This window comes from Pteronotus mesoamericanus, unplaced genomic scaffold (assembly GCF_021234165.1).
Source record: "Pteronotus mesoamericanus isolate MK-2021 breed Mesoamerican mustached bat unplaced genomic scaffold, CSHL_Meso_final scaffold_1135, whole genome shotgun sequence".
In the NCBI taxonomy this organism is placed as follows: domain Eukaryota; kingdom Metazoa; phylum Chordata; class Mammalia; order Chiroptera; family Mormoopidae; genus Pteronotus; species Pteronotus mesoamericanus.
In genome coordinates this window covers 483,422-505,231 of record NW_026555300.1, presented here as the reverse complement: position 1 = coordinate 505,231, position 21,810 = coordinate 483,422, and the positions used below count along the sequence as shown (strand labels likewise).

General features: G+C 44.3%; 1 protein-coding gene across 1 annotated transcript; it reads right to left on the bottom strand.

The window, feature by feature from the left end:
• Positions 1–678: 678 nt before the first annotated feature.
• LOC129081555 (zinc finger protein 420-like) lies at positions 679–21,621 on the bottom strand. The gene is made up of 4 exons (XM_054587226.1): positions 21,462–21,621; positions 11,569–11,695; positions 11,103–11,202; positions 679–2,197 (listed from the first exon to the last, which is right to left on the bottom strand). The coding sequence occupies exons 1-4, from the start codon at positions 21,474–21,476 to the stop codon at positions 679–681; spliced, it is 1,761 nt and encodes a 586-aa protein (XP_054443201.1). The 5' UTR covers positions 21,477–21,621.
• Positions 21,622–21,810: the final 189 nt, after the last annotated feature.

Here is a 21,810-nt window from a genome sequence, read left to right as displayed (position 1 = left end):
GTCTCATGTTGTGTAAGACACCAATAGTAATAAAGTTTTGACACATTTTCCGCACTTGTAAAGTTTCTCTCAACAATGTTTTATTTCATGTTTAGTAAGATACAAATGCAAATAAAAGGCTTTTGCACACTTTTTACATCTGGAAGGTTTGTCTCCACAGTGAGTGATCTGATGACAAGTAAGCTTTGAAACGTGTTAAAGGCTTTGCCATATTCTCTACATTTGTAAAAACTTTGCCACACCTGTTACATCTGTAAAATTTCTGTCCAGTATGGACTTTCTGATGTCCAATAAGGTGTGAACACAAGTAAAAGGCTTTGCTACATTTTCTACACATACAGTGTTTCTCTCTAGTATGAATTTTCTGATGCTGAGGAAAACTGATCACTGGTTAAAGGATTTAACATATGCTCTACATACATAATGCTTTATACAGGATGATTTCTCTCATTATCAGTAACAGTTTAGGACCGACTAAAGGCTTTGCGACATTCTCTACCTTCGTAAGACTGATTTCCAGTACAAATTTTCTGATGTTTCAAAAGGGTTGAGGACCACCTAAATGATTTGCCACATTTGTTACATTTACAAGCTTCTCTACCCTATGAATTTCCTGGTGAGTAACATATTGAGGACTTACTAATGGCTTTTTCCCATTCCTCTACGTTTATAAGACTTCTATCCAATGTGAATTTTCTGATGTCGATTAAGGTTTGAAGACCGGCTAAAGGCCATACCACATTCTCTACATTTATAAGGCTTCTCTCCAGAATGAATTTTCTGATGTTGAGCAAGGTATGAAGACTGGCTAAAGGCTTTACCACATTCTGTACATTTATAAGGCTTCTCTCCAGTATGAATTTTTTGATGATGAGTAAGGCATGAGGACTGGCTAAAAGCTTTACCACATTCTAGACATTTATAAGGTTTCTCTCCAGTATGAAGGTTCTGATGTTGGGTAAGGTGAATGGACTGCGTAAAGGCTTTGCCACATTCTGTACATTTATAAGGCTTCACGCCAGTATGAATTTTCTTATGGTTAGTAAGGGATGATGAGTGACTAAAGACTTTACCACATTCTCTACATGTGTAAGGCTTCTCACTAGTATGAATTTTCTGATGACAAGCAAGCTTTGAGGCCGTGCTAAAGGCTTTATCACATTCTCTACATTTGTAAGGCTTCTCTCCAGAATGAATCTTCTGATGTTCAGTAAGGTACGAATACTGGATAAAGGCTTTATCACATTCTTTACATTTATAAGACTTTTCTCCAGTATGAATTATCTGATGATAAGTAAGGTGTGTGAACTGCCTATAGGCTTTGCCACATTCCCTACATTTATAAGGCTTTTCTCCAGTATGAATTTTCTGGTGTTTAGTAAGATATGAGGACTGGCTAAAAGCTTTACCACATTCTCTACATCCATAAGGTTTCTCTCCAGTATGAATTTTCTGATGTTGAGTAAGGTAGGAAGACCGGCTAAAAGCTTTACCGCATTCTCTACATTTGTAAGGCTTCTCTCCAGTATGAATTTTCTGGTGTTCAGTAAGGTGAATGGACTGCCTAAAGGCTTTGCCACATTCTCTACATCCATAAGGCTTCTCTCCAGTATGAATTTTCTGATGTTTAGTAAGGGATGAGGAGTGACTAAAGGCTTTACCACATTCTCTACATTTATAAGGCTTCTCACGGGTATGAGTTTTCTGATGACAAGTGAGCTTTGAGGACTTGCTAAAGGCTTTACCACATTCTCTACATTTATAAGGCTTCTCACGGGTATGAGTTTTCTGATGACGAGTGAGCTTTGAGGACTTGCTAAAGGTTTTACCACATTCTTTACATTTATAAGACTTTTCTCCAGTATGAATTATCTGATGATAAGTAAGGTGTGCGAATTGTCTATAGGCTTTGCCACATTTTCTACATTTATAAGGCTTCCCTCCAGTATGAATTTTCTGATGTTTAGTAAGGTCTGAGGACTGGCTAAAGGCTTTGCCACATTCTCTACATTTATGAGACTTTTCTCGAGCATGGATTTTCTGATGTTGGGTAAGGTCTGAGGACTGGCTAAAGTCTTCACCACATTCTCTGCATTTGTAAGGTTTCTCGCCAGAATGAATTCTTTTCTCATGTTCAATAAGACATGAGTTCCATTTAAAGGATTTACCACATGCTTTACATTCATAGAACGTCTCTCTAATATGAATTGTCTGATGTGCACTAAGAGCTGAAGGCCAATTAAATGTTCTACCACATATTTTACATTTATGTTTTCCTTCTGTACGGATTATCTTAAGTCTATTTTGATTGAATATTTGAGTGAGGACTTCGCCACACGGTACACATTTGTAACCACCCTCCCTCGTATGAACATTCCCCTGCTCACTATGATGTGAAGATTGCTTAAAAGACGGGACACATTTGCTTTGTCTGTCTGTCTTCTCCACCATAGGAATAATCTGGTGTGTGTGGGTATTTGACATTTGGACAAAGACTTTTCCACCTTGACAACGGTTCTCTGGAAGCTCAGTATTCTGATGTATATTAAGATTTGATTCATGGTCAAAATTTTTCCAATGTTCATTACATTGATAACTTCTGTCTTCGTTATATGTACCCTGGTAATCATTGAAGATAAAAAGACCTTTAGTGAAAGCTGTAAGTTCATTAAACATGTATACCTATTCCTAAATGACTATTTTGTGATACCTATTAAAACCATCTTGGTTGCATAAAAAATCACTTCCACCCTAACTAGTGTGGCTCAGTGGGTTGGGCTTCATCCCCAAACAGAAATGGTGCTGGCTCAATTCTCAGTTAGGGCACATGTCTGAGTTGCAAGCCAGGTCCCTGGTTAGGGCTCACGCGAGAGACACTCAATTGATGTTTCTCTCCCTCTCCCTCACCCTCCCTGACCTTCTCTCTATAAATGAATAATATCTTTAAAAAAAAAATGCTCCCAAGTTAACAAAAATTATACATATTGAAATAAAACCCTTATTTTTCAATAAAGTATATTACTTTAATTTGATATGTGCATTATAAAGCACTAAATTTTAGAAATTGACTAAAAGTTTAATCCCACTCTACATTTTAAAAAATTCAAATCATTGCTCACACCACGGATTATGTGAGTTCCTAGATTTTCCAGAATGCCTTTAAAAGAATATATACCCTTAGAAAATTGTTTCCAGTCTTCACATTTATAAACACATTTTACTGAAACTGTAACTGACTTAAAGGGGGGGGTTCCCAAATGTGTACTATTTTTAATCTCATTATGGGTAACAAGGATTTTTTATTTGGGTAAATAATTGTCCCAAGTTAGCTCTGTCCATTTAAATGGTCTTTTTTTCTCGTCACACACTCTTATCAGGCTTTCATTACATTATCAAACCACATCTTCTACATCTTACCCGCATTACTTTAGGGAATAAATCTTCTATCCCTGGCTTTCTCAATAAGGCCTGGTTGTCTTCAGAGGACACAGCTGAAAAATATGTAATAAAGTTTCACAGTTTTGACACTGGTGAGTGTACATGGAACTTACCAGCAAGAATTAACCAGATTACAATTCTGAGTACTCCAAAAGAAAGTTAAATGTTCAAAGCAAGACAAAGAAAGTTACATGAGGTAAAGTCACATCAAAAAGGTTGTAATTAAAGGAAAAAAATCAATTAATGAAAAATTCAGTTTTCTTCCCTGGCTGCTTGAAGATCAGCCACCATCATGAACTACACAGTAACTACCTGGACCAGGAAGTTCATGACCAATAGTCTCTTCACCGAAAAAGGTGGTCGTTAATGTCCTTCATTCTGGGAAGGCAAGAGCTTGTAAGAAAGAAATGCAAGAAAAACTAGCCAAAATGTAAAAGACCACACCAGATGTTATCTTTGTGCTAGGATGCAGAACCCATTTTGGGGTTGGCAAAACAACAGGCTTTGGAATGATTTATGATTTTATGGATTACACACATAAAAAATTTACCCAAACTAAACTTGCAAGACATGGCCTATATGAGAAGACAATGTCCTTGAGAAAACTGAGCTAGGAACTCAAGAAAACAATGAAGATAGCCAGGGTGACTTCAAAGGACAATGCTGGTGCTGGCAAAAAGAAGGAGTAAAGATTCTTCACGGACTTAATCAGTGGGGATCACACAGATTTATCATGACAAGAGTATAAACTAAGAAATAAAAAAAAAAATTTATCCCACGATCCTAAGTTGCATTGCTAATAGTATAAGACAGCACTAATAGCCAAGGTGATTGAAACGTTCAAAGAGATAACTATCAAAATCCCAATGACACTTTTGGCAAAAATAACATATTTATTCTAAAATTAAAATGGTCCCTGATTGGTGTGGCTCTGTCAGTTGGGCATTGTTCTTTAAAGCAAAAGGTTGCTGGTTTGGGCAGGTGCCAGGCTGGGCAGATGCCCCGGCTGTGGGCCAGGTCCAAACCGAAGTGTGTGAGATGCAACCAACTGATATTTCTCTAGCACATGAATGTTTCTCTCCCTCTCTCCCTCCCTTCCCCTGTCTATAAAATTACATGAATAAAATCTTTAAGAAAACATATTTCAAAGCTGGTGTTATTAAAAAGTATAATACAAACATTATGACAGAGGCAAATAATTAAGTATGGTGGACTGAATAGCCTACATACAACTTCTCCTGGATAAGGTCAAATGACCTTCAATGAAGGTGCTGAAACCACAAAATAAGAGAAAGGTATTCCACTCTGGCCAAGCAGTTCAGTTGGTTAGTGTTCTGATACACCAAAATGCTGGATTTGATCTTCAGTCAGGGCACATATGAAAAGCAACCAATAAATGCATAAACAAATGGAACAACAAATCAATGTCTGTCTCTCTCTGTTCCTTCTTTATTTCTAAACTCAATAAAAACAAAGTATAAAATACTGCGGGCTGTAATTAAAGAAGATCTTGAACAAGCATGCTAATACCACAAAATGAGACAAGGATATTCTCATAAACAAACAGCATTGAGAATTTGTTGGTCCAAATGTAGAAAATTGAGTGAAGTTAGACACTTGCCTAGAATAATAAACAAATATTAAGAATGGATAAAATACTTAAACATAAAGCTAGTAACTATTAATCTACTAAATGAAATGGCCTAAGAAAGATTTTATGGCATTTATTTTTTTATTATTAAAACACCAAAAAAACACTTGTAAACAAAGCAAATACAGACAAATGGAATTATACCCAATATTAAAAACTTCTGCACATTAAGGCAAATAATCAGTGGGTTAAAAATACAACCTGTAGAATGGAAGAAAATTTGTGCAAAGCATGTATCTGATAAGCCTTTAATATTCAGAATATATAAAGAACTTTACAAAACTACATGACAGCCCTGGCTGGTGTGGCTCAGTGGATTGAGCGCCAGCCTGAGAACCAAAGGGTTGCTGGTTTGATTCCCAGTCAGGGCACAGGCCTGGGTTGTGGGTCAGGTCCTCAGTAAGGGGTATACGAAAGGCAACCATAACTGATGTTTCTCTCCCTCTCTTTCTCCTTCCCTTCCCCTCTCTCTAAGAGTAAATAAATAAAATCTTAAAAAAGAAAACAACATAATAAAACATATAGAACAATTTTAAAAATGGCTGAAGATATGTAATTAACTAATCTATAAGGAAAAAGTCAGGTATACAAATGGGGAAAGACAGATTCTTTAATAAATAGTGAGAGGAAAAACTGAACCAATACACACAAAATAACGTAACTATACAACTTTCTTAGGCCGTGTACCAAAATGAACTCAAAACGGATTAAAAACTAAAACGTAAGACCTGAACCCATGAAAACGCTAGAAGAGAGGATAGTCAATAACCTCTGCCATCATTCTTATGGAATATTTATTTGCATTCATCTCAGTAGACATAGAAAACAAGAAAATAAATAAAAAATGAGACTAAAACCAAGTAAGTTTTTGCACAGGATATGAAACCATCAAGAAAACAAAAAAAAATCTAATCTACCAAATCAGGGAATATATCCACCAACAATACTAAATACCCAAAATATACAAGGAACTTACACAACACCAACCCCCCCCCCCAAAAAAAAAACCTGATGAAAAAAATGAGCAGAGGACCTGAATAGCTATTTCTTTAAACAGGACATAAAGTTTGCCAATAGCCATATGTATAGATGTTCAAATCATTCATCATGAGAGAAATCAAAATGGGACTATAATGAAATATCACTAGACATCTATCAGGATGGTAATTATCAATAAATTAACTGGGACAAAAGAACAAACCTGACTAAAAACCTGACAGAAAACATAATACAAAAGATACACGGGTAAAAAATTAGTGTCTAACCCTGACCAGTGTGGCTCAGTGGGCTGGGTGCCCTGCTGCAGAGCGAAACTCACCAGTTCAGTTCCTGGGTTGCAGGTTTGGTCCCCGATGGGGTGCATGAGGGGCAACCAATAGTTTCTCCCTCACATCGCTGTTTCTCTCCCTCTCTTTCTCCCTCCCTTCCCCTCTCTAAAAATAAATAAAATCTAAAAAAAAAAAAATCCAAAATAACCATCCACATCTTATGTCACTAAGGAAATGGACATTATAAAAATGAAAACAAAACAAACAGCACATTAAAGCAAAACTAAACCCCTACTACACAGGTCAGAATCCAGAACACTAACAACTGCAAATGCTGCTATGGATGTGAAGCAACTGGAGCTTTTATCCATTGGTGGTGAACATGTAAAATGGTTATCACCCCTTGGGAGGAGAGTTTGGGGGTTCTCACAAAACTAAACATACACTTATTATATGATCCAGTAATTGTGCTCCTTAGTATTTAACCAAAGAGCTAAAAATTTTTATCTACACCAAAGCCTACAACAGACTATTTATCAAAGCTTCATTCATAATTTTGAAAATTGGAAGCAATGAAGGTATCTGTCAACAGGTGAATAATAAATAGGTAAACTAAAATACATACAGTAAAATATTAAGTGCTATAAAGAAATAATATGTCCAGCCATGAAAAGATATGAAGAAAACCTAGATACATAAGTTAAGTGAAGTAACATAATCTGCCTGACTAGGTGCTCAGTTGCTTAGAGCATCATCCCAATAGGCTAAGGTCGCAGGTTCAGTCTCCAGTCAGGGCACATACAAGAGTCAACTAATAAATGTATAAATAAATGGAACAATAAATCAATGTTTTATCTCTCCTCTTTCTCTCCATTCCTCTTTTGCTAAAAAAAATCAATAAATGAAATTAAAAAAGAATCCAATTTGAAAAGTCCACAAACTATAGGATAACAACTACATGACATTCTAGAAGACACAAAATGAGAGAAACAATACAGAGATAAATGGTGCAAAAGTTTAGGAGACATAGGGAAAAATGGGCAGAGCATAGAGAATATTAGAGCTGAGCAACTAGTCAGTTTAACACTATAATTGTGCATATGTCATCATAAATTTTCTAAACCCGCAGAATATAAAAACCAGCAGTGAACCTGACAGTCAACTAAAGCTTTGGGTGATAATGGTGTGCATACGTAGGCCCACACATTTCACAAATGTACCTCTCCGGTGCGGGCCACTGAGAACGGGAGGAGGTCATGCATGTGAGAATTCTTATGAACTTCTATACAATTTTGCTGTGAACCTAAAACTGCTCTTTGAAAAAGTCATTCCCAGACTGTCTCCTCTATCTATACTCAGGTCTAAGAGTCTTTCCTATGGTTCTTTACGCACATCCAAGAAACAATATTTGCATCCCCCATTAAAATCATATGCACAATATATATCACTTCACAACAATTAGGATGAGCAGTATCAATGAAACAAACAATATCAAGTGTTTTCAAAAAATGTGCAGAAACTGGACACTATACATGGTTGAATGAAAGAAAAATTGGTGCAAACAGTATGCATAACAAGAGGGGTTCTCAAAAAATTACAAATAGAATTGTTTATTCCACTTTTTACTTCTGGGTATTTATGAAAAAGAATTCCTGCCCTGGCTGGTGTGGCTCAGTGGATTGAGCGCCGGCCTGTGAGCCAGAGTCGCCAGTTTGATTTCCAATCTGGGCACAGGCCTGGGTTGCAGGCTAGGTCCCCAGTAGGGGGCACACGAGAGGCAACCAGACACTAGTGTTTCTCTCTCCATTCCTTCTTCCTCTTTCTCTAAAAACAAATAAATAAATAAATCTTTTAAAAAAATTTATGAAAATTAAAAGACAAAAGACCTCAAAGGAGGATCTGCAAGAGACAAGTGCACACCTGTGTCAACTGTAGCATTACTCACAGAAGCCTGTATAGGGGGAAACAATCCCCATGTCTGTGGATAAATAAATAGGTTTAAAAAATTTAGTATATACATACAGTGGGATAATGCTCTGCCAGGAAACAGAAAAAAATCTTATTAGCTGAGTGCACAACAACAAACATTGAGGACATTTTTTAAGTGAAGCATAGGAGTCACAGAGAGACAAACACTATAGGATTCTACTTGGGTGAGTAATCCAACAAAGTCAATTTCATAGGGAAAAAAAAAGGTAGTTACCTGGGCCTTGGTTTTAAGGCAAATGAGGAAATGCTTGTTTAATGATATGGAGAAATTTCTGTAAGATGGAAGTTTCTAGAGATGAGATGCACAACAAAGAGAGTATACTTAATATGATTGTACTGTACAGTTAGAGATGAGTAAGGTGGTAGATTTTACTCACACAGTTTATTAAAATTTAAAATAAAAATATCTAAAAAAAATAAAAAAATTCAGAACTTCTGAATCTACAAATTCACACTTAATTTAGAAAAGTTTTTATCTTGCATAAACAGAATATAAGTTCATCCATGAACAGATAGATATAAAATTAAGACTATTTCAATAACTACACAGGACAAAACAACCACTGACCATTAACTAAGCACAGAAAGAAACAAGGTAAGTCATGAACAAAGTAGGGTAAAACCTAGACAAATGTGCATAGAAGTTTAATGGCATCTGACATATGGCTGATTCATATTCCAATTAAATCCCACAATATCTTCAGTGAACTGCGTTGAAAACTATCACTCACTTTCCTAATATATAAATAAAAACCAAAAAGTCAATCGACTAAATTTGGGGAACTTATCATGGAAAAAAGAAACTCACTGGAACAGCAGCGGGAATTGTGAGTGAGTCTGGGGAAGCTGGAGTCCCCAGTCTTTCTCTTTAAAGTGCTGCACAGACTCACTGGGATGCACTGGCTGGGATCTCCGGCCCTGGGACAGCGGCTTGAACGGCACCGGAGACATATCAGGAGGAACTGAACTGTCTGGCTTCACAGCAAAGGCTGGAGAGGCAGCTGTCTGCCACCCAGCGGTCCTCCCCGGGGCCATTATCGCCTTGCTCAGCCCTCAGCACTACAAAGCTGGCAGGCAGGTGCCGTATCCAAGTTCCACCTACTTGGCTAACGTGCAGCCCTGTCCCAGTCATTCCCTGACATGTTGCTGTGCTCAGCTTGAGAGCCCATCTAAGCGACGTCCAGTGGCTTTCCCATACAAATGGCCTTCCTTGCCTCGTGCTCCAGACTCTCCTTAATCTCAGAAACAAACTGCATCTGGCCCCTGCGTGCCCCTCACATCTCAGTGGCCACATATCTGACATTAGCCACAGCTGGCCTTGGGTCGCAATGTGATCTTTCTGGGCACCTCCAAGATCAGCACAAGTAGGAGCCATCTGCGTATCACTCCGTAACTGGGGCCAGGCACCCTGGGCAATTCGCAGGTGGCGGCTGATCTTGAACCTCCAGGGAAGACCCAGAGCCAGTGCACCCAGTAGACAGCGTAAGCCCATGTCAGATTACAACCCTACCACTTCTACAACGACACATCAACGGAGCAGACTCTTTGAGCACCAAAGTTGCACTGAACTTTTTTAAAAATATGAACTGCCTAATAATTCTGTAACTCACTTCTTACCAGAGGAGCACATTTGAGCACGTTCTATCAGAACTTCTGAATCTAAAAGCACAAACATGACAAAGATCTAATCAGAAAGTGAAAACACATAGGACACAGTCCTGGGAGCTTTGGACTGAATAAGAGAGAATGATAAAATCATAGTGATGAAGAAATCAGGTAAAAATAGAGACTTTCCTACCTGGTCGGCAATGTTTTAACGTCACCTATAACAGTAACTTACTGAAGACCTCTATGAAGTGAATAGATACAGTAAACTGATATGGAGGAATTAAAAAATACAGACTAGAAATTTCTTATTTAGTTCATACAAAGCAAAAAGAAGTTTTGAAAAGAAACCCGAAATTGGATTGTTGTGTTCTGGAGAGTATATTCGGCTGTGATAAAAATCACTGAGTCTAAATTTCGTAGGATCTTATTTGAAGACTCCACAGAATTAGAAATTATATACCAGGATACGTGACATCTGACTCCAGGGTTCCTGGGATTTCTGCAACAAATTCCAGGATATCAAGCCCTTCCTTTATAAACACTTTTCATGAGACAACAAAACCTAAAAAAAACAGGTTTAAGTACAATTTGTCAGCAAAGTGCACAGATTTTCCCAAGTCCCCACAGCAAGTGAAGAGGAGCCAGACCATGGTGGCCCTCACAGTTCAATGGGAGGACTTTGGCCCCAACTGGTAATAGGATGACAGAGGTCACTGGAGTAGAATAGAGTCCCAAGATGATACAGGAGCAAGTGGCATGTTGGAGATGAGCTGTCCCTTTATTACAGCAACAGAAATAAACCTGGGCTTTTCACAATCCTTCCACTGAAGCACAGCTTCCCAAACCACACCTTAAAGTCTGGATTCCTTTGTGACCTTTGGGCCTCTCATTTAAAAAAAATATATATAAAAAAAAAGATTATTTATTTATTTTTAGAGCAGGGAAAGGAGGAAGAGAGGGACAGAAGCATCACTGTGTGGTTGCCTCTTGCATGCCCCCTACTGGGGACCTGGCCTGCAACCCAGGCACGTGTCCTGGCTGGGAATCGAACTAGTGACCCTCTGGTTCGCAGGCTGGCACTCAACCCACTGAGCCACACCAGCTAGGGCTGGGCCTCTCACTTTTTTCATGTGCTTCCCCATTTCCACCTACCTGCATGGATGCATATTAACTTTCTTCCCTGCATATCCCAGCACTCCTTCATTTGCTCCAAAAAGGTAATCAGGACAGGCTTAGAAACAACAAGACCTGTTTATAAAAGAAAGAAACATGAGTTCTGATGGTGATGCTCCCATTTCCAATACACTTTGTGATCAGGTGAGAAGACTGCTACAAAGTTAGTATATTCTAGAAAATGATTTTCCAAAATACTGTTTGCTGATAGCACGCTAATTACCCTACACAACATATAAAATTTCAGACACTGAGTTCCTCATTCACATAGTTCATGAAGCTTTTTCTTACAATACCAGATAACCTTCAATTTCTCCCTTGAAAGCAAGAATCTAAAGTGTCCATGCAAAGCATAACCCACAAAAGATATTAAACTAACTAAAACCCCCCTCCCCCCGCCCCGCAGGTAGAACAGGAACTCTGGAAGGAAGTCATCCTCACCCAGGGAGACCAGGTTCCTGTAGTTCTCCAACATCACATCCCTGTACAACTTCTGCTGAGCTGGGTCCAGGCACTCCCACTCCTCTTGAGAGAAATCTACTGACACGTCCCTGAAGGTCAACAATCCCTGATAAAAAAAAAAAAGACACATTTACCAAGGAGACACCAGATGAGTTCATACTGCATTCCAACATGAAAACAGTGTTAGGAAAAGTGGTGTTGACTTAAGAGAGTATCCTGTATTATCTAGTAAGATCACGTTGACCCAGTGATATTCTCTAACATATTTTCTAACACTGAGAAATGAGGATGACACAGGTACACAAATCCACTGTAGAGACTTCACTTTTCAGGAAAATAAACTTTAAAATGAAGGCATTGACACATGCATATGTAATGTCGAGTGTTGTATCACGTTGCGGGGAAAGCAGACTCAGACACGGTGCAGGGAACGGAGTAAGCCTTCATTGAGGCGCGCGGGCTCAGAGGAGGCAGTCTCCAAATTCCGAGCCCCGAACTGGGGTGAGGCCGGGGTTTATAAGCCTTAGCGTTGGGGGGGGGAAAGGATAGGAAAGTCCTGGGCTGGAAGTAGATTCTAAAGGTCAGCGGGAGGGAGCGCAGAGGTAGATTGTAAAGGTCCGCCCTTCGCCTGAGGGCTTATTGCAGCTGGCGTCGGTTCCTGGGCTAAGCGAACTCACAGAAGCGAGAGTAGAGCTGGTTAATAGCATCGGGCTTTCTGGTTTTTGGTTTCTCTCCTCACATTCCCCTCTTCGATGCCATTAGCTGCTCAGGTGGCTTTTGGCATCATCACAGGGCTGGCTGTAGGCCTGGCTATCCGAGCGCTGGAGAGCCTGGCACTGGTAGTGCTGTAGGGCCAGGATTTTTGCAGTAGTCTGCCTGGTGACTGTCGTCTCTATCCTGTGAACTAAGGTTCGCAAATGTATGGCCCTAGACTTAAACCAAGCACAAGAATGAAGATGGGACCCAAGAACGGTAGTAACCAATTTATCCAGGCTTGCCCGTTTATGTACCCCACTTCCATTTCTCTAGTTCCTCCTTACGCCGTCTGATGCCTTCCCTTATTTCTTCTACCTTCTCTTTTACTATTCCTGATTCATCAATAAAATAACATTCCTCCCCAAGGAACATACAGGTTCCCCCTTTTTCAGCTGTAAGGAGGTCTATTGCCCTTCGATGTTGCAGGGTTACTTTGGCAAGGGATACAATCTGCCATTGCAGGGCTGTTAGGGAGTCTGCTGCCTTCTCCTCCTCGCTGAGTTGGGCAGAGAGCTTGTAGTAGGTGGAGGCGGATGACCCGAGTCCTGCAACTCCCGTACCGACTCCGGAGGCGACGCCCACCCCTGCTACGGCCCCTCCTATTGCTCCTCTCCGCACTCGGGTTGTCTTCCTGGGAGGCTCCTGGAGGGCTTTTGCTCTTTCTTGTGGGGGCCTTATACTTATGCTTATGCTAAGGGGCTAAAAATACCTGGGTGGAGACTCCTGTCCAGTTCGTAGGGAGGCACTTGTACGCGGTAGCCCCACAGAGGAGGAATACCCCTGGCTCGGGGCAGAAGGAACTATTGTTAGGGAGACTCATGTTATGGGTACAAAGCTGATAGTTAAGGGACCCCCCTCCATAGGGTTCTTTAGTGGGGAAGTTTGGATGGGTAGGAGGCAGGTGACATTGGCCTTCCCAGGGTCCAGGAATACTTGTGTGGCCACTGGCCCTATGGTTATTGTCTGATTTGGACCTGCGGTGTCTCGGGGTCAGTCCCAGTTGTCAGGGACTGGTATTCCAATCAGTCCCCTATCCTGGAGAGACAGACAGATCCAATACTCTTGTCTGATTGGTAGAGTCGTGGTACCCAATATATAAGGTCTGTATTATTTGTCGGACTTAGACTTCTGGCCTTAGCTGGTCGGTTGCTTCCTGGAAGGCAGTAAGGTTGATTTGCTTATAGTCTATCTGCTGCTTCTTAAGCTGATTATTTAGGTTGTTTACTACTTTCAGCCTTTTTCCGCTCAAATTCTGCATGATTTAGGCTACTAAGCATTTGGTGCATATTCCAGCAGACTTGTTGGCCGGAGGTGCCGTGTACCCTGCAATTCTGGCTCTGGTACCCTAAGGTGCCTTCCATTACTCCAGTCTGGTACTGGCGCCCCCTCCAGGCGCAAGATTTTATGGTGCCGGCCTTTATGCATCCTGAGGGCCTATCAGTGCTAGAGACAAAGGCTTGGGTGGGAAAAGGATAGTTGATTACTCCCCCGCCTATTCTGATCCTGATCCGTTCAGCAGGGACCCCACACTGACATACTGGGAGGGTAACTGAGGCTGAGTACGATAAGCAAAGCAAACTAGATATCCAAAGATACAACACAAGCAAAGGTAGACGACCGCGAGGGCTACTTGCTCTGCTGGGCTCCATTCAGAGGGCGGTACCGTTTCTAGCCAGATGCCCAGGATGACACTGCAGACACCGTGGATGGTTAGGTGTCCGCTGGAACAACGGTCCGTGTCCCTGGCTGCCCTCTGGTGGCAGCCTCTCTCCGCAGTCTCAGGGTCGGGGTGGCCGGTTGCTGTTCTGGGGTTGCGCTCAGCCCTTGGCCCTTGGGGCTGCCCTCTGGAGTTCTAGCAGTTCTCCTTCTATCCGGGTCTGCCGCTGCTTTGGCTCTGCTGTAAAGGATCCACGGTGTAATGCCTGCAACTTTAAGGGCAGTCGGGGTAGTTAATAGCAGTAGGTGGGGGCCTGTCCAGGTTGCCTGGAGCAGCTTATTTTTCCAATCCTTTACCCATATGTATTGCCCTGGTCGGAAAGACTGCGTCGGCCTCCCTCGGGGTTGGGATTCCTGGCCTAATTTGGCCTGGTAAATGGTATCTAAGGTCTTGCCCAACCGCTTTAGGTACTGGGACTGACTCAACTTCCCCCTCACTTTGTCTGAGGTCATGGAGTCCTTCCAGCTTAGCTACTGGTGGGGGCCTGCCAAAGACTAACTCATAGCGGGTGTATCCTGAGGAGTTCGGGGTATTCCTGACTTGCAGCAGGGCCAGTGGCAACAGGTCAGTCCATGGCAGGTCTGTCTCCTGGTGAAACTTAGCTAGAGTTTCCTTAAGGGTCCGATTCATCCGTTCCACTTTGCCCGAGCTTTGAGGTCGGTATGCAGTGTGCAGTTTCCAATTTATTTGTAGGAGTCGGGTGACCTCTTGGACTACCTGGGCGACGAATGCCGGCCCGTTGTCGCTGCCGATTGTGAGCAGGAGCCCATACCTGGGTATGGTTTCCCTGAGGAGAACCCGAGTTACTGGCTGCGCCTTTTCAGTCCTGGTGGGGAAGGCCTCTACCCACCCTGAAAAAGTGCAGACCAGAACCAGCAGATATTTAAACCCTCGGCATGCCTTGACCTCTGTGAAATCTATTTGGAGGTCCTCGAAGGGCTGAGTTCCTTTGCGCTGGATTCCCGGTGGGACCCCCGGGTGTGGGGCCGCGTTGTTCCTTGTGCAGGTGATGCATTGGGCAGCCGCGGTTGAGCACAGGGCCGAAAGATTAGGGAAGTAGAAATATCTCTTGAGCAGCCTTTCTAGGGAGGTTTTGCCCAGGTGGGTCAGATGGCGGCAACGCCTCACTAGGTTACCGGCCTGACTTTGGGGCATGTATAAACGTCCATCAGGTAGTTTCCAAGTTCCCTTGGGAGTTTCCTGGCCCCCTGCTTGCTGGGCCCACTTTACCTCTGCTGGCTTGTAGTCCTGGCGGTTAACAGGACTTCCCAACAATGGCCCGAGAAGAGAGGGCATATCGTTCCTTATGGCGGCAGCCTTCGCTGCCAGGTCCGCCTTTTGGTTCCCGCGGGCCGGCATGGTGTCTGGTCTGGAGTGGCCTTTGCAGTGGATTACGGACACTGCGGCCGGAGCCCAGGCTGCTTCTAGGAGGCATAGGATTTCTGTCTTATTTTTGATTTCCTTCCCTTCTGCTGTCAGTAGGCTGCGTTCCCGGTAGATGGCCCCGTGGATGTGCAGGGTGGCGTAGGCATACTTAGAGTCAGTATAAATGTTGACCTTCTTGTCCCGGGCTAGTTCTAGCTCTGATCAGGGCCCAAAGTTCAGCTCTTCTCTACTATCTGATCGAGTGTGGTTACTGCATACCCAGCCACTCGATCCCCTTCTTTCATGTAGCTGCTGCCATCTGTAAAATAAGTTACGTCCGCGTTTGGCAACGGCTGGTCGCGCAAGTCCGGCCGGCTGGCGTAAACTTCTTCAGTCACTTCCAGGCAACAGTGGTCTGGGTCCCCCAGTTCGGTGGGCAGGAAATTTGCAGGGTTTATCCGCCTTACCATCTTTACCTGGACCCGAGGATTCTCTTGGAGAATGCCTTGGTACTGCGTCAGCCTGGGGTTCGACAGCCACCTGTGTCCCTGACCTGCCAGGAGGCCATGGATACCGTGGGGAACAAACAGGGTTATTTCTTGCCCCAGAGTTAGTTTGTCCGCCTCCTGCTGTAGGGCTACCGCGGCCACGACTGCTCTTAAGCAAGGTGGCCACCCAGCAGCAACGTTATCTTAGTTGCTTGGATAAGCAGGCTACAGGGCGCTGCCAAGGCCCGGCAGTTTGGGTCAAGACCCCTAGGGTCACCTTGTTCTCATGAACGTGTAGATTAAAGGGCCGGCTGGGGTCAGGTAGGCCAAGGGCGGGGGCCTTGCTGAGGAGGTCCTTTATCTGATTGAAGGACTGCTCCTGTTCCTCTCCCCAAGATAGGGGAGTGGTGTCCGGCCCGTGTAGGGCCTGATAGAGTGGCTTCGCTATGGCTGCAAACCCTGGGATCCAGATTCTGCAGAAGCCAGTACTCTTCCTCTTGTGGTAGGATGACCGCCAGGAAACTGGGGCCCCCTATTTGTAGCGAGGCCTCACCTGATGGCTGCAAGGATATCCGCGCCCCAATTTTGGAGAGGAGGTCTCAGCCCAGTAGTGGGACAGGGCACTCCGGCAGGTACAAGAACTCGTGTTTAACTCGGTGGCCCCCTAGGCCTACTGTCCGAGCTTGACAGAAGCTCCTTGGGCTACTAGGTTGGCCAGTGGCCCCGACAATGGTGACTTCTCATCCTGACGGTGGTGCCACCAGGATGGTAACAACCAAGTGTTCTGCCCCAGTGTCTACCATGAAGGAGAAGGTTTGGCTCCCAACAGTGGCTGTGACCATGGGCTCGCGGGGCCGAGATTCAAGCAGCCGGGTCTTTCCCATTCTGAGTCTAGGCCGGCCAGACTGAGGAAGGTGGGGGCCGACTCGGGAGGCGGCGGGCCAGCTCCTTTTCTTCCGGTTTGGGCATTCTCTTTTCCAGTGTCCTCTCTCTTTGCAGTAGGCACACTGGTCCTGCTCTACCTTTTGATGCCCTTTTCCTTTTTTGTCACCCTTCTTAGGCTCTGTGGGGGCGTGGCCTAGGGCAGCTGCCAGCAGGGCCGCTTTCCTTTCTAGCCTTTTCTGGGCTTCCCTTTTGGCTGCCTCTTCCCTATTATTGGATACCTTGTTAGCAACTTCCATAAGCTGGCTAGTGTTCATGCCAGTAAACCCCTCCAGCCTCTGGAGCTTTTTGCGGATGTCTGGGGCCGACTGCGAAACGAAGGCGGTGTTAGTCATCCGCTGGTTCTCGGGGCTCTCAGGGTCAAACGGGGTGTATATGCAATACGCCTTGAAGAGCCTTTCGAGGAAGTCGCCGGGACATTCGTCTGGCTTCTGGGTTACGCTGGCTCCCTTAGACATATTGGTTGGTTTTCGGGCCCTTGCTCTAATGCTGCGGAGGAATGCCTCCCTGTACCTGTCGAGTGCTACTCTCCCTTGCTCCGTATTATGATCCCAATCGGGCTGGGTCTCTGCGGCCGCGGCGCGGGCGTATTGGGCCGGGTCTAGGGTCCCAACAGGGGCAGTAGTCTCTAAATAGGGGGCCTCTTGCATAATTCTCCTCCTCTCTTCAGTATTGAACAGGGTGAGGAGGAGTTGGCGGCAATCGTACCAGGTGGGCCTGTGAGTCTGCATGATTGACTCCCTTTAAGTCGATGAGAGCCTGGGGTTTCTCCAAATAGGAGGGCGTATGGTGCTTCCAGTTCAGGAGGTCAGTTGTGGAGAACGGCTGATAGTAGAGGACTATCTGCCCAGGCTGGACCGTCCCGTCTGGGGCTACGTGGGGCGGTTCCCGGGTCTCCCTAAGGGGCAGTTGGAGGGGGTGTCGGTCCCAGAGACGTGAGGCTATGGGCGACGGCTCCCTTGGTGGAGCCGTGGGCTCGGCCGGAGGGGGGAAGACGGAGCTCGGTGGGGTGTCTAGTGATAGCGGCTGAGCTTCCGGCGGGTTCGCTGGGTATGGAGGCGGGGTGAGGAACGGGGGCTCCTCGTCAGGGTCGTTAAGAATGGGCAGCCGTCTGGTTCTGGCAACCAGGATCTGGGACCTATCTCCTGACTTATTTCCTGGTCGCAAACAGCACCCCCGAAAGCCTTTCTGGCGCGCCCCGGTGACGCGCAGAGGCCTGGTGCTTGCTTAGCACACCGCTGCGGCCACTTCGGCATGTCCTGAGCCCGCTCTTGCCATCGGTCTATATAGACAAATGGGTCAGGGTGCCCTGGTCTCCCTGCCACTATTAAGTGGACTGCCCTGAGAGTGGAGAGGTGGAGGGTTCCCTCGGGAGGCCAACCTACTCCAAACGTGGGCCATTCAGCCGAACAAAAAGTCTCTAATTGACCTGGTGTCGTCCTGGGGTCCTGGCCACGGAACCGGTCAAAGTCCCGGAGCACGCAATCTAACACTGTCGACGGTCCGCCTCCCCTGTTTGCCCCCGACACGGCGCAGACAGACAAAGGTTTAGGGGTGGTCCCACTCGCCCGCCTGGCCTCTCCTCTCGCGAGGGACTTGGGTCCGTCTTCGCTAAGGCTGCCCGAGTGGAGTCCGGGTTGATCCCCCAGCCGTTATGCCGTACGACGGACCGAGGAACCGCAGGTTGGGGCCCACTCACACTCCGTAGGCGGAAGCCGGTGGAGCCACAAACACAATCACTCCTGCACTTTCCCATTCACTCCGGAGGTTAATACGTCCCCTCCCGAGTGGGGACACCCTATCCGTACCAGAGGCCAAGGGCCTGAGAGGCGATCAGTCTCTCCTTCCACCCGAAGGGCGGGTCAGGTCTCGGGCTGGTCCCGGGGCACTTACCGATCCGGCGCCTGCTGGCGGGCTTGGGTCCGCTCCCCGAGCGCCCGGGTGGCGGAACGGTCCGAGGTCGGGGCGAGGGAGCCCAGTTCCTCAGGACCCGAAATCACCGGGGCACGTGCTTCCCTCCGGCTTCCAGGCCCACCCGGCCGACCCCGGCCGTCTCCACCGGCGGCAAGCGGCCTGCTCGCGGGAGTCGTTTCCCGGTCCGGGAACCAAATGGTGCGGGAAAGCAGACTCAGACGCGGTGCAGGGCCCGGAGTAAGCCTGCATTCAGGCGCGCGGGCTCAGAGGAGGCAGTCTCCAAGTTCCGAGCCCCGGACTGGGGGGGGGAGGCCGGGGTTTGTAAGCCTTAGCCCGGGGCGGAAAAAGATCGGCGCACAGACGTAGATTGTAAAGGTCCGCCCTTCGCCTGAGGGCTTATTGCAGCCGGCGGTGGTCCCTGGGCTAAGCGAACTCACAGAAGCGAGAGCAGAGCTGGTTAACAGCATCGGGCTTTCTGGTTTTTGGTTTTTCTTCCCCCCACAATCAGTTATGTATATTTCTCAGCTGGAAAAGACATGGTGAGTTGGAAGTGTAGGTACTTCTTCATGTTTAATTCAGACAACGAAGAACTGCAGTTTTTTAAGAACGCGGATTCTGATTCAGGAGTTCGGGGATGGGGCCTGTGTTTCCACATCTCTAACAAGCTTACTTTTTACTAGTGACACCAATGTCTCTGGTCCACATGCCATACTTTTGAACAGCACAAAAAGGAAAACACAGAAAATAATTCATACAAGACTTTGAGCTTAAGGTGTTTTATACAATTTACAGTTCTTAAGAAATAAAAAACACTAGCAGCCACAATTTTATTTGAAAATTTAGCATACGTAATCCTAGAACAAGGTTATTCTTCTTACATTATGAGAATATTTTGTGAAACATACAGCAGAAGTAGACCTTGAGATTTACTCCAAACTTGATCTACAATCTTTCCAAACCACCCCCAACCACTCAAATATGCATACAGAGACCTTGTAGAAGTTCACTGCAATTTCGGTAACTGAGAATAACAAAAATATTTAAGAAAGTTAGAAGACAAAGTAGCTCAAAAAAAATATTGGTGGGGGGGAGGCAGAGACAAATGTATTTAAAAAGTAAATAAATTAAAAAAAAAAGTAGCTCAAATAATGGTAACATTTTACGTACACAAACATATATATGGAAACTAAGTACAATTGAAAAGTGATAAAAAACAGAATTTTCATGTCCATGAGGGTAAGATTATACTGTGAATCTGTATATCTCCTAAGTCTATGTATGGATGATACTCTTTGTCTTTTATAAACACAATAAAGGGAAGAATATATAATGAAAAAGAGAAGTTAGAGGTATTGTTTATTAGTTTTTTATTTTTAAAAAATTTTTGTGTATCATTAGTGAAGAGTTGTATCTTAGGAATTTAACTGAATTGAACATACATTAATATGATTCATAAATTTTTTGAAAATACAAAAAGTGTTAATGTAAAATATGTCTATAGCATGAATGTGGAATATAACAAAAATTTACAAAAACAAAGCCTGATTAATTAAATGCTCCATTTCAAAGCCAGTGATCTTTAAGAAAAAAAGTAGGGCCTTCATTTTCCAAAGCAAACAAAAACTAAGAAGAAGAGGGGAGTTTCCAAATGAAATGTAATGTTTTTTTTCACATCTCTCAGTAATTCCCTGACTGACCCTTGTTAATTATAAAAGTAAACTATTAACTATATAGTGAAGAGACCACCTCAGCCACATGAATATCAGGTGGACTGGAACAATGGATATCAGGTGATTGAGGTACATGTCCTCAGTGCTGTGATGTTACTGGCAAAAATACAGAAATTAAAAAATCATTACATGAAAATGATCACAAATAGACATTAATTTTTGCAAAAGTCAAAGCACACATACCTCCCCTGTGTGGAACACAAATACTGTAGTACATTTAAATAGCAAGATTTTTTAAAAAAAAATATTTATTTATTTATAGACAGAGGGGAAGGGAGGGAGAGAAGGAAAGAAACACCAATGTGTGGTTTCCTCTCCCATACTCCCTACTGGGGACCTGGCCCGCAACCCAGGCCTGTGACCTGACTGGGAATTGAACTAGCGACCCTTAGTTCGCAGGTTGGTGCTCAGTCAACTGAGCTACACCAGCCATGGCTAAATAGCAAGATTTTTGTACCAAACTAGTGAGCAAGTTTCTTCTATTCTTCTTTGTCATAACTCTCTGACCTATCCTGACGAGTAAAATGTGCATTTCCTTACCCCTGATCTACAGAGCTGATGCTGCAGCCACATGAACCTAAAGCCTACATGTCCCTTCTTCACCAAAACCCGAGCCTCTGAGTCCATCCCAACAGGGATGCTGGACATGGGCACCTTCCCTGGTTGATCTGTCACAGAGGGGCTGTGTTCAGTGGTTGAAGATCATTAATTCAAGGCAGGAATTCTTCATGTGCTTGGGAAGCCTGGGTAAAGGAAACGCAGAGAAGGCTCTGGGACAAAGGAGAGACATATAAAAACTGCTGACCTTGACAATCATAAGAAGAAAGGAAAAAAATAAGTAGATAAAAACCACCTCACTAGCCAAGAACATTAGAAGCAGAGAAATAAAAGTTGCAGGTCCTAAATCCACTGATGTCAGGAAGAAAAGTAAACAGCCTCCGACCATGACACATCATTTACCTGAGCAGCAGCCATGGCGTCCTGGTTCTGCTCTGGGTTCTTTTCTCCGGCGACGATACGCTACAGGGGTCACGTCTGCATTCTGAGGATGTGCCTGCAAAGGCGTCTGCACAGCCTCTTAATCTGCTTCCAGCACACTCACGGCAGAAGGATGAGGACTTCTCAGGTGATTTAACAGGACTCTGAAGGGAAACAGTTTAGCTTTATATTTTTAAAAAATATTTTTATTTATTTTTATTTTTAGAGAGAAGAGAAGGTAGGGAGAAAGAGGGAGAGAAACATCAATGTGTGGTTGCCTCCTACTGGGGACCTTGCCCACAATCTAGGCCTGTGCCCTGACTGGGAATCG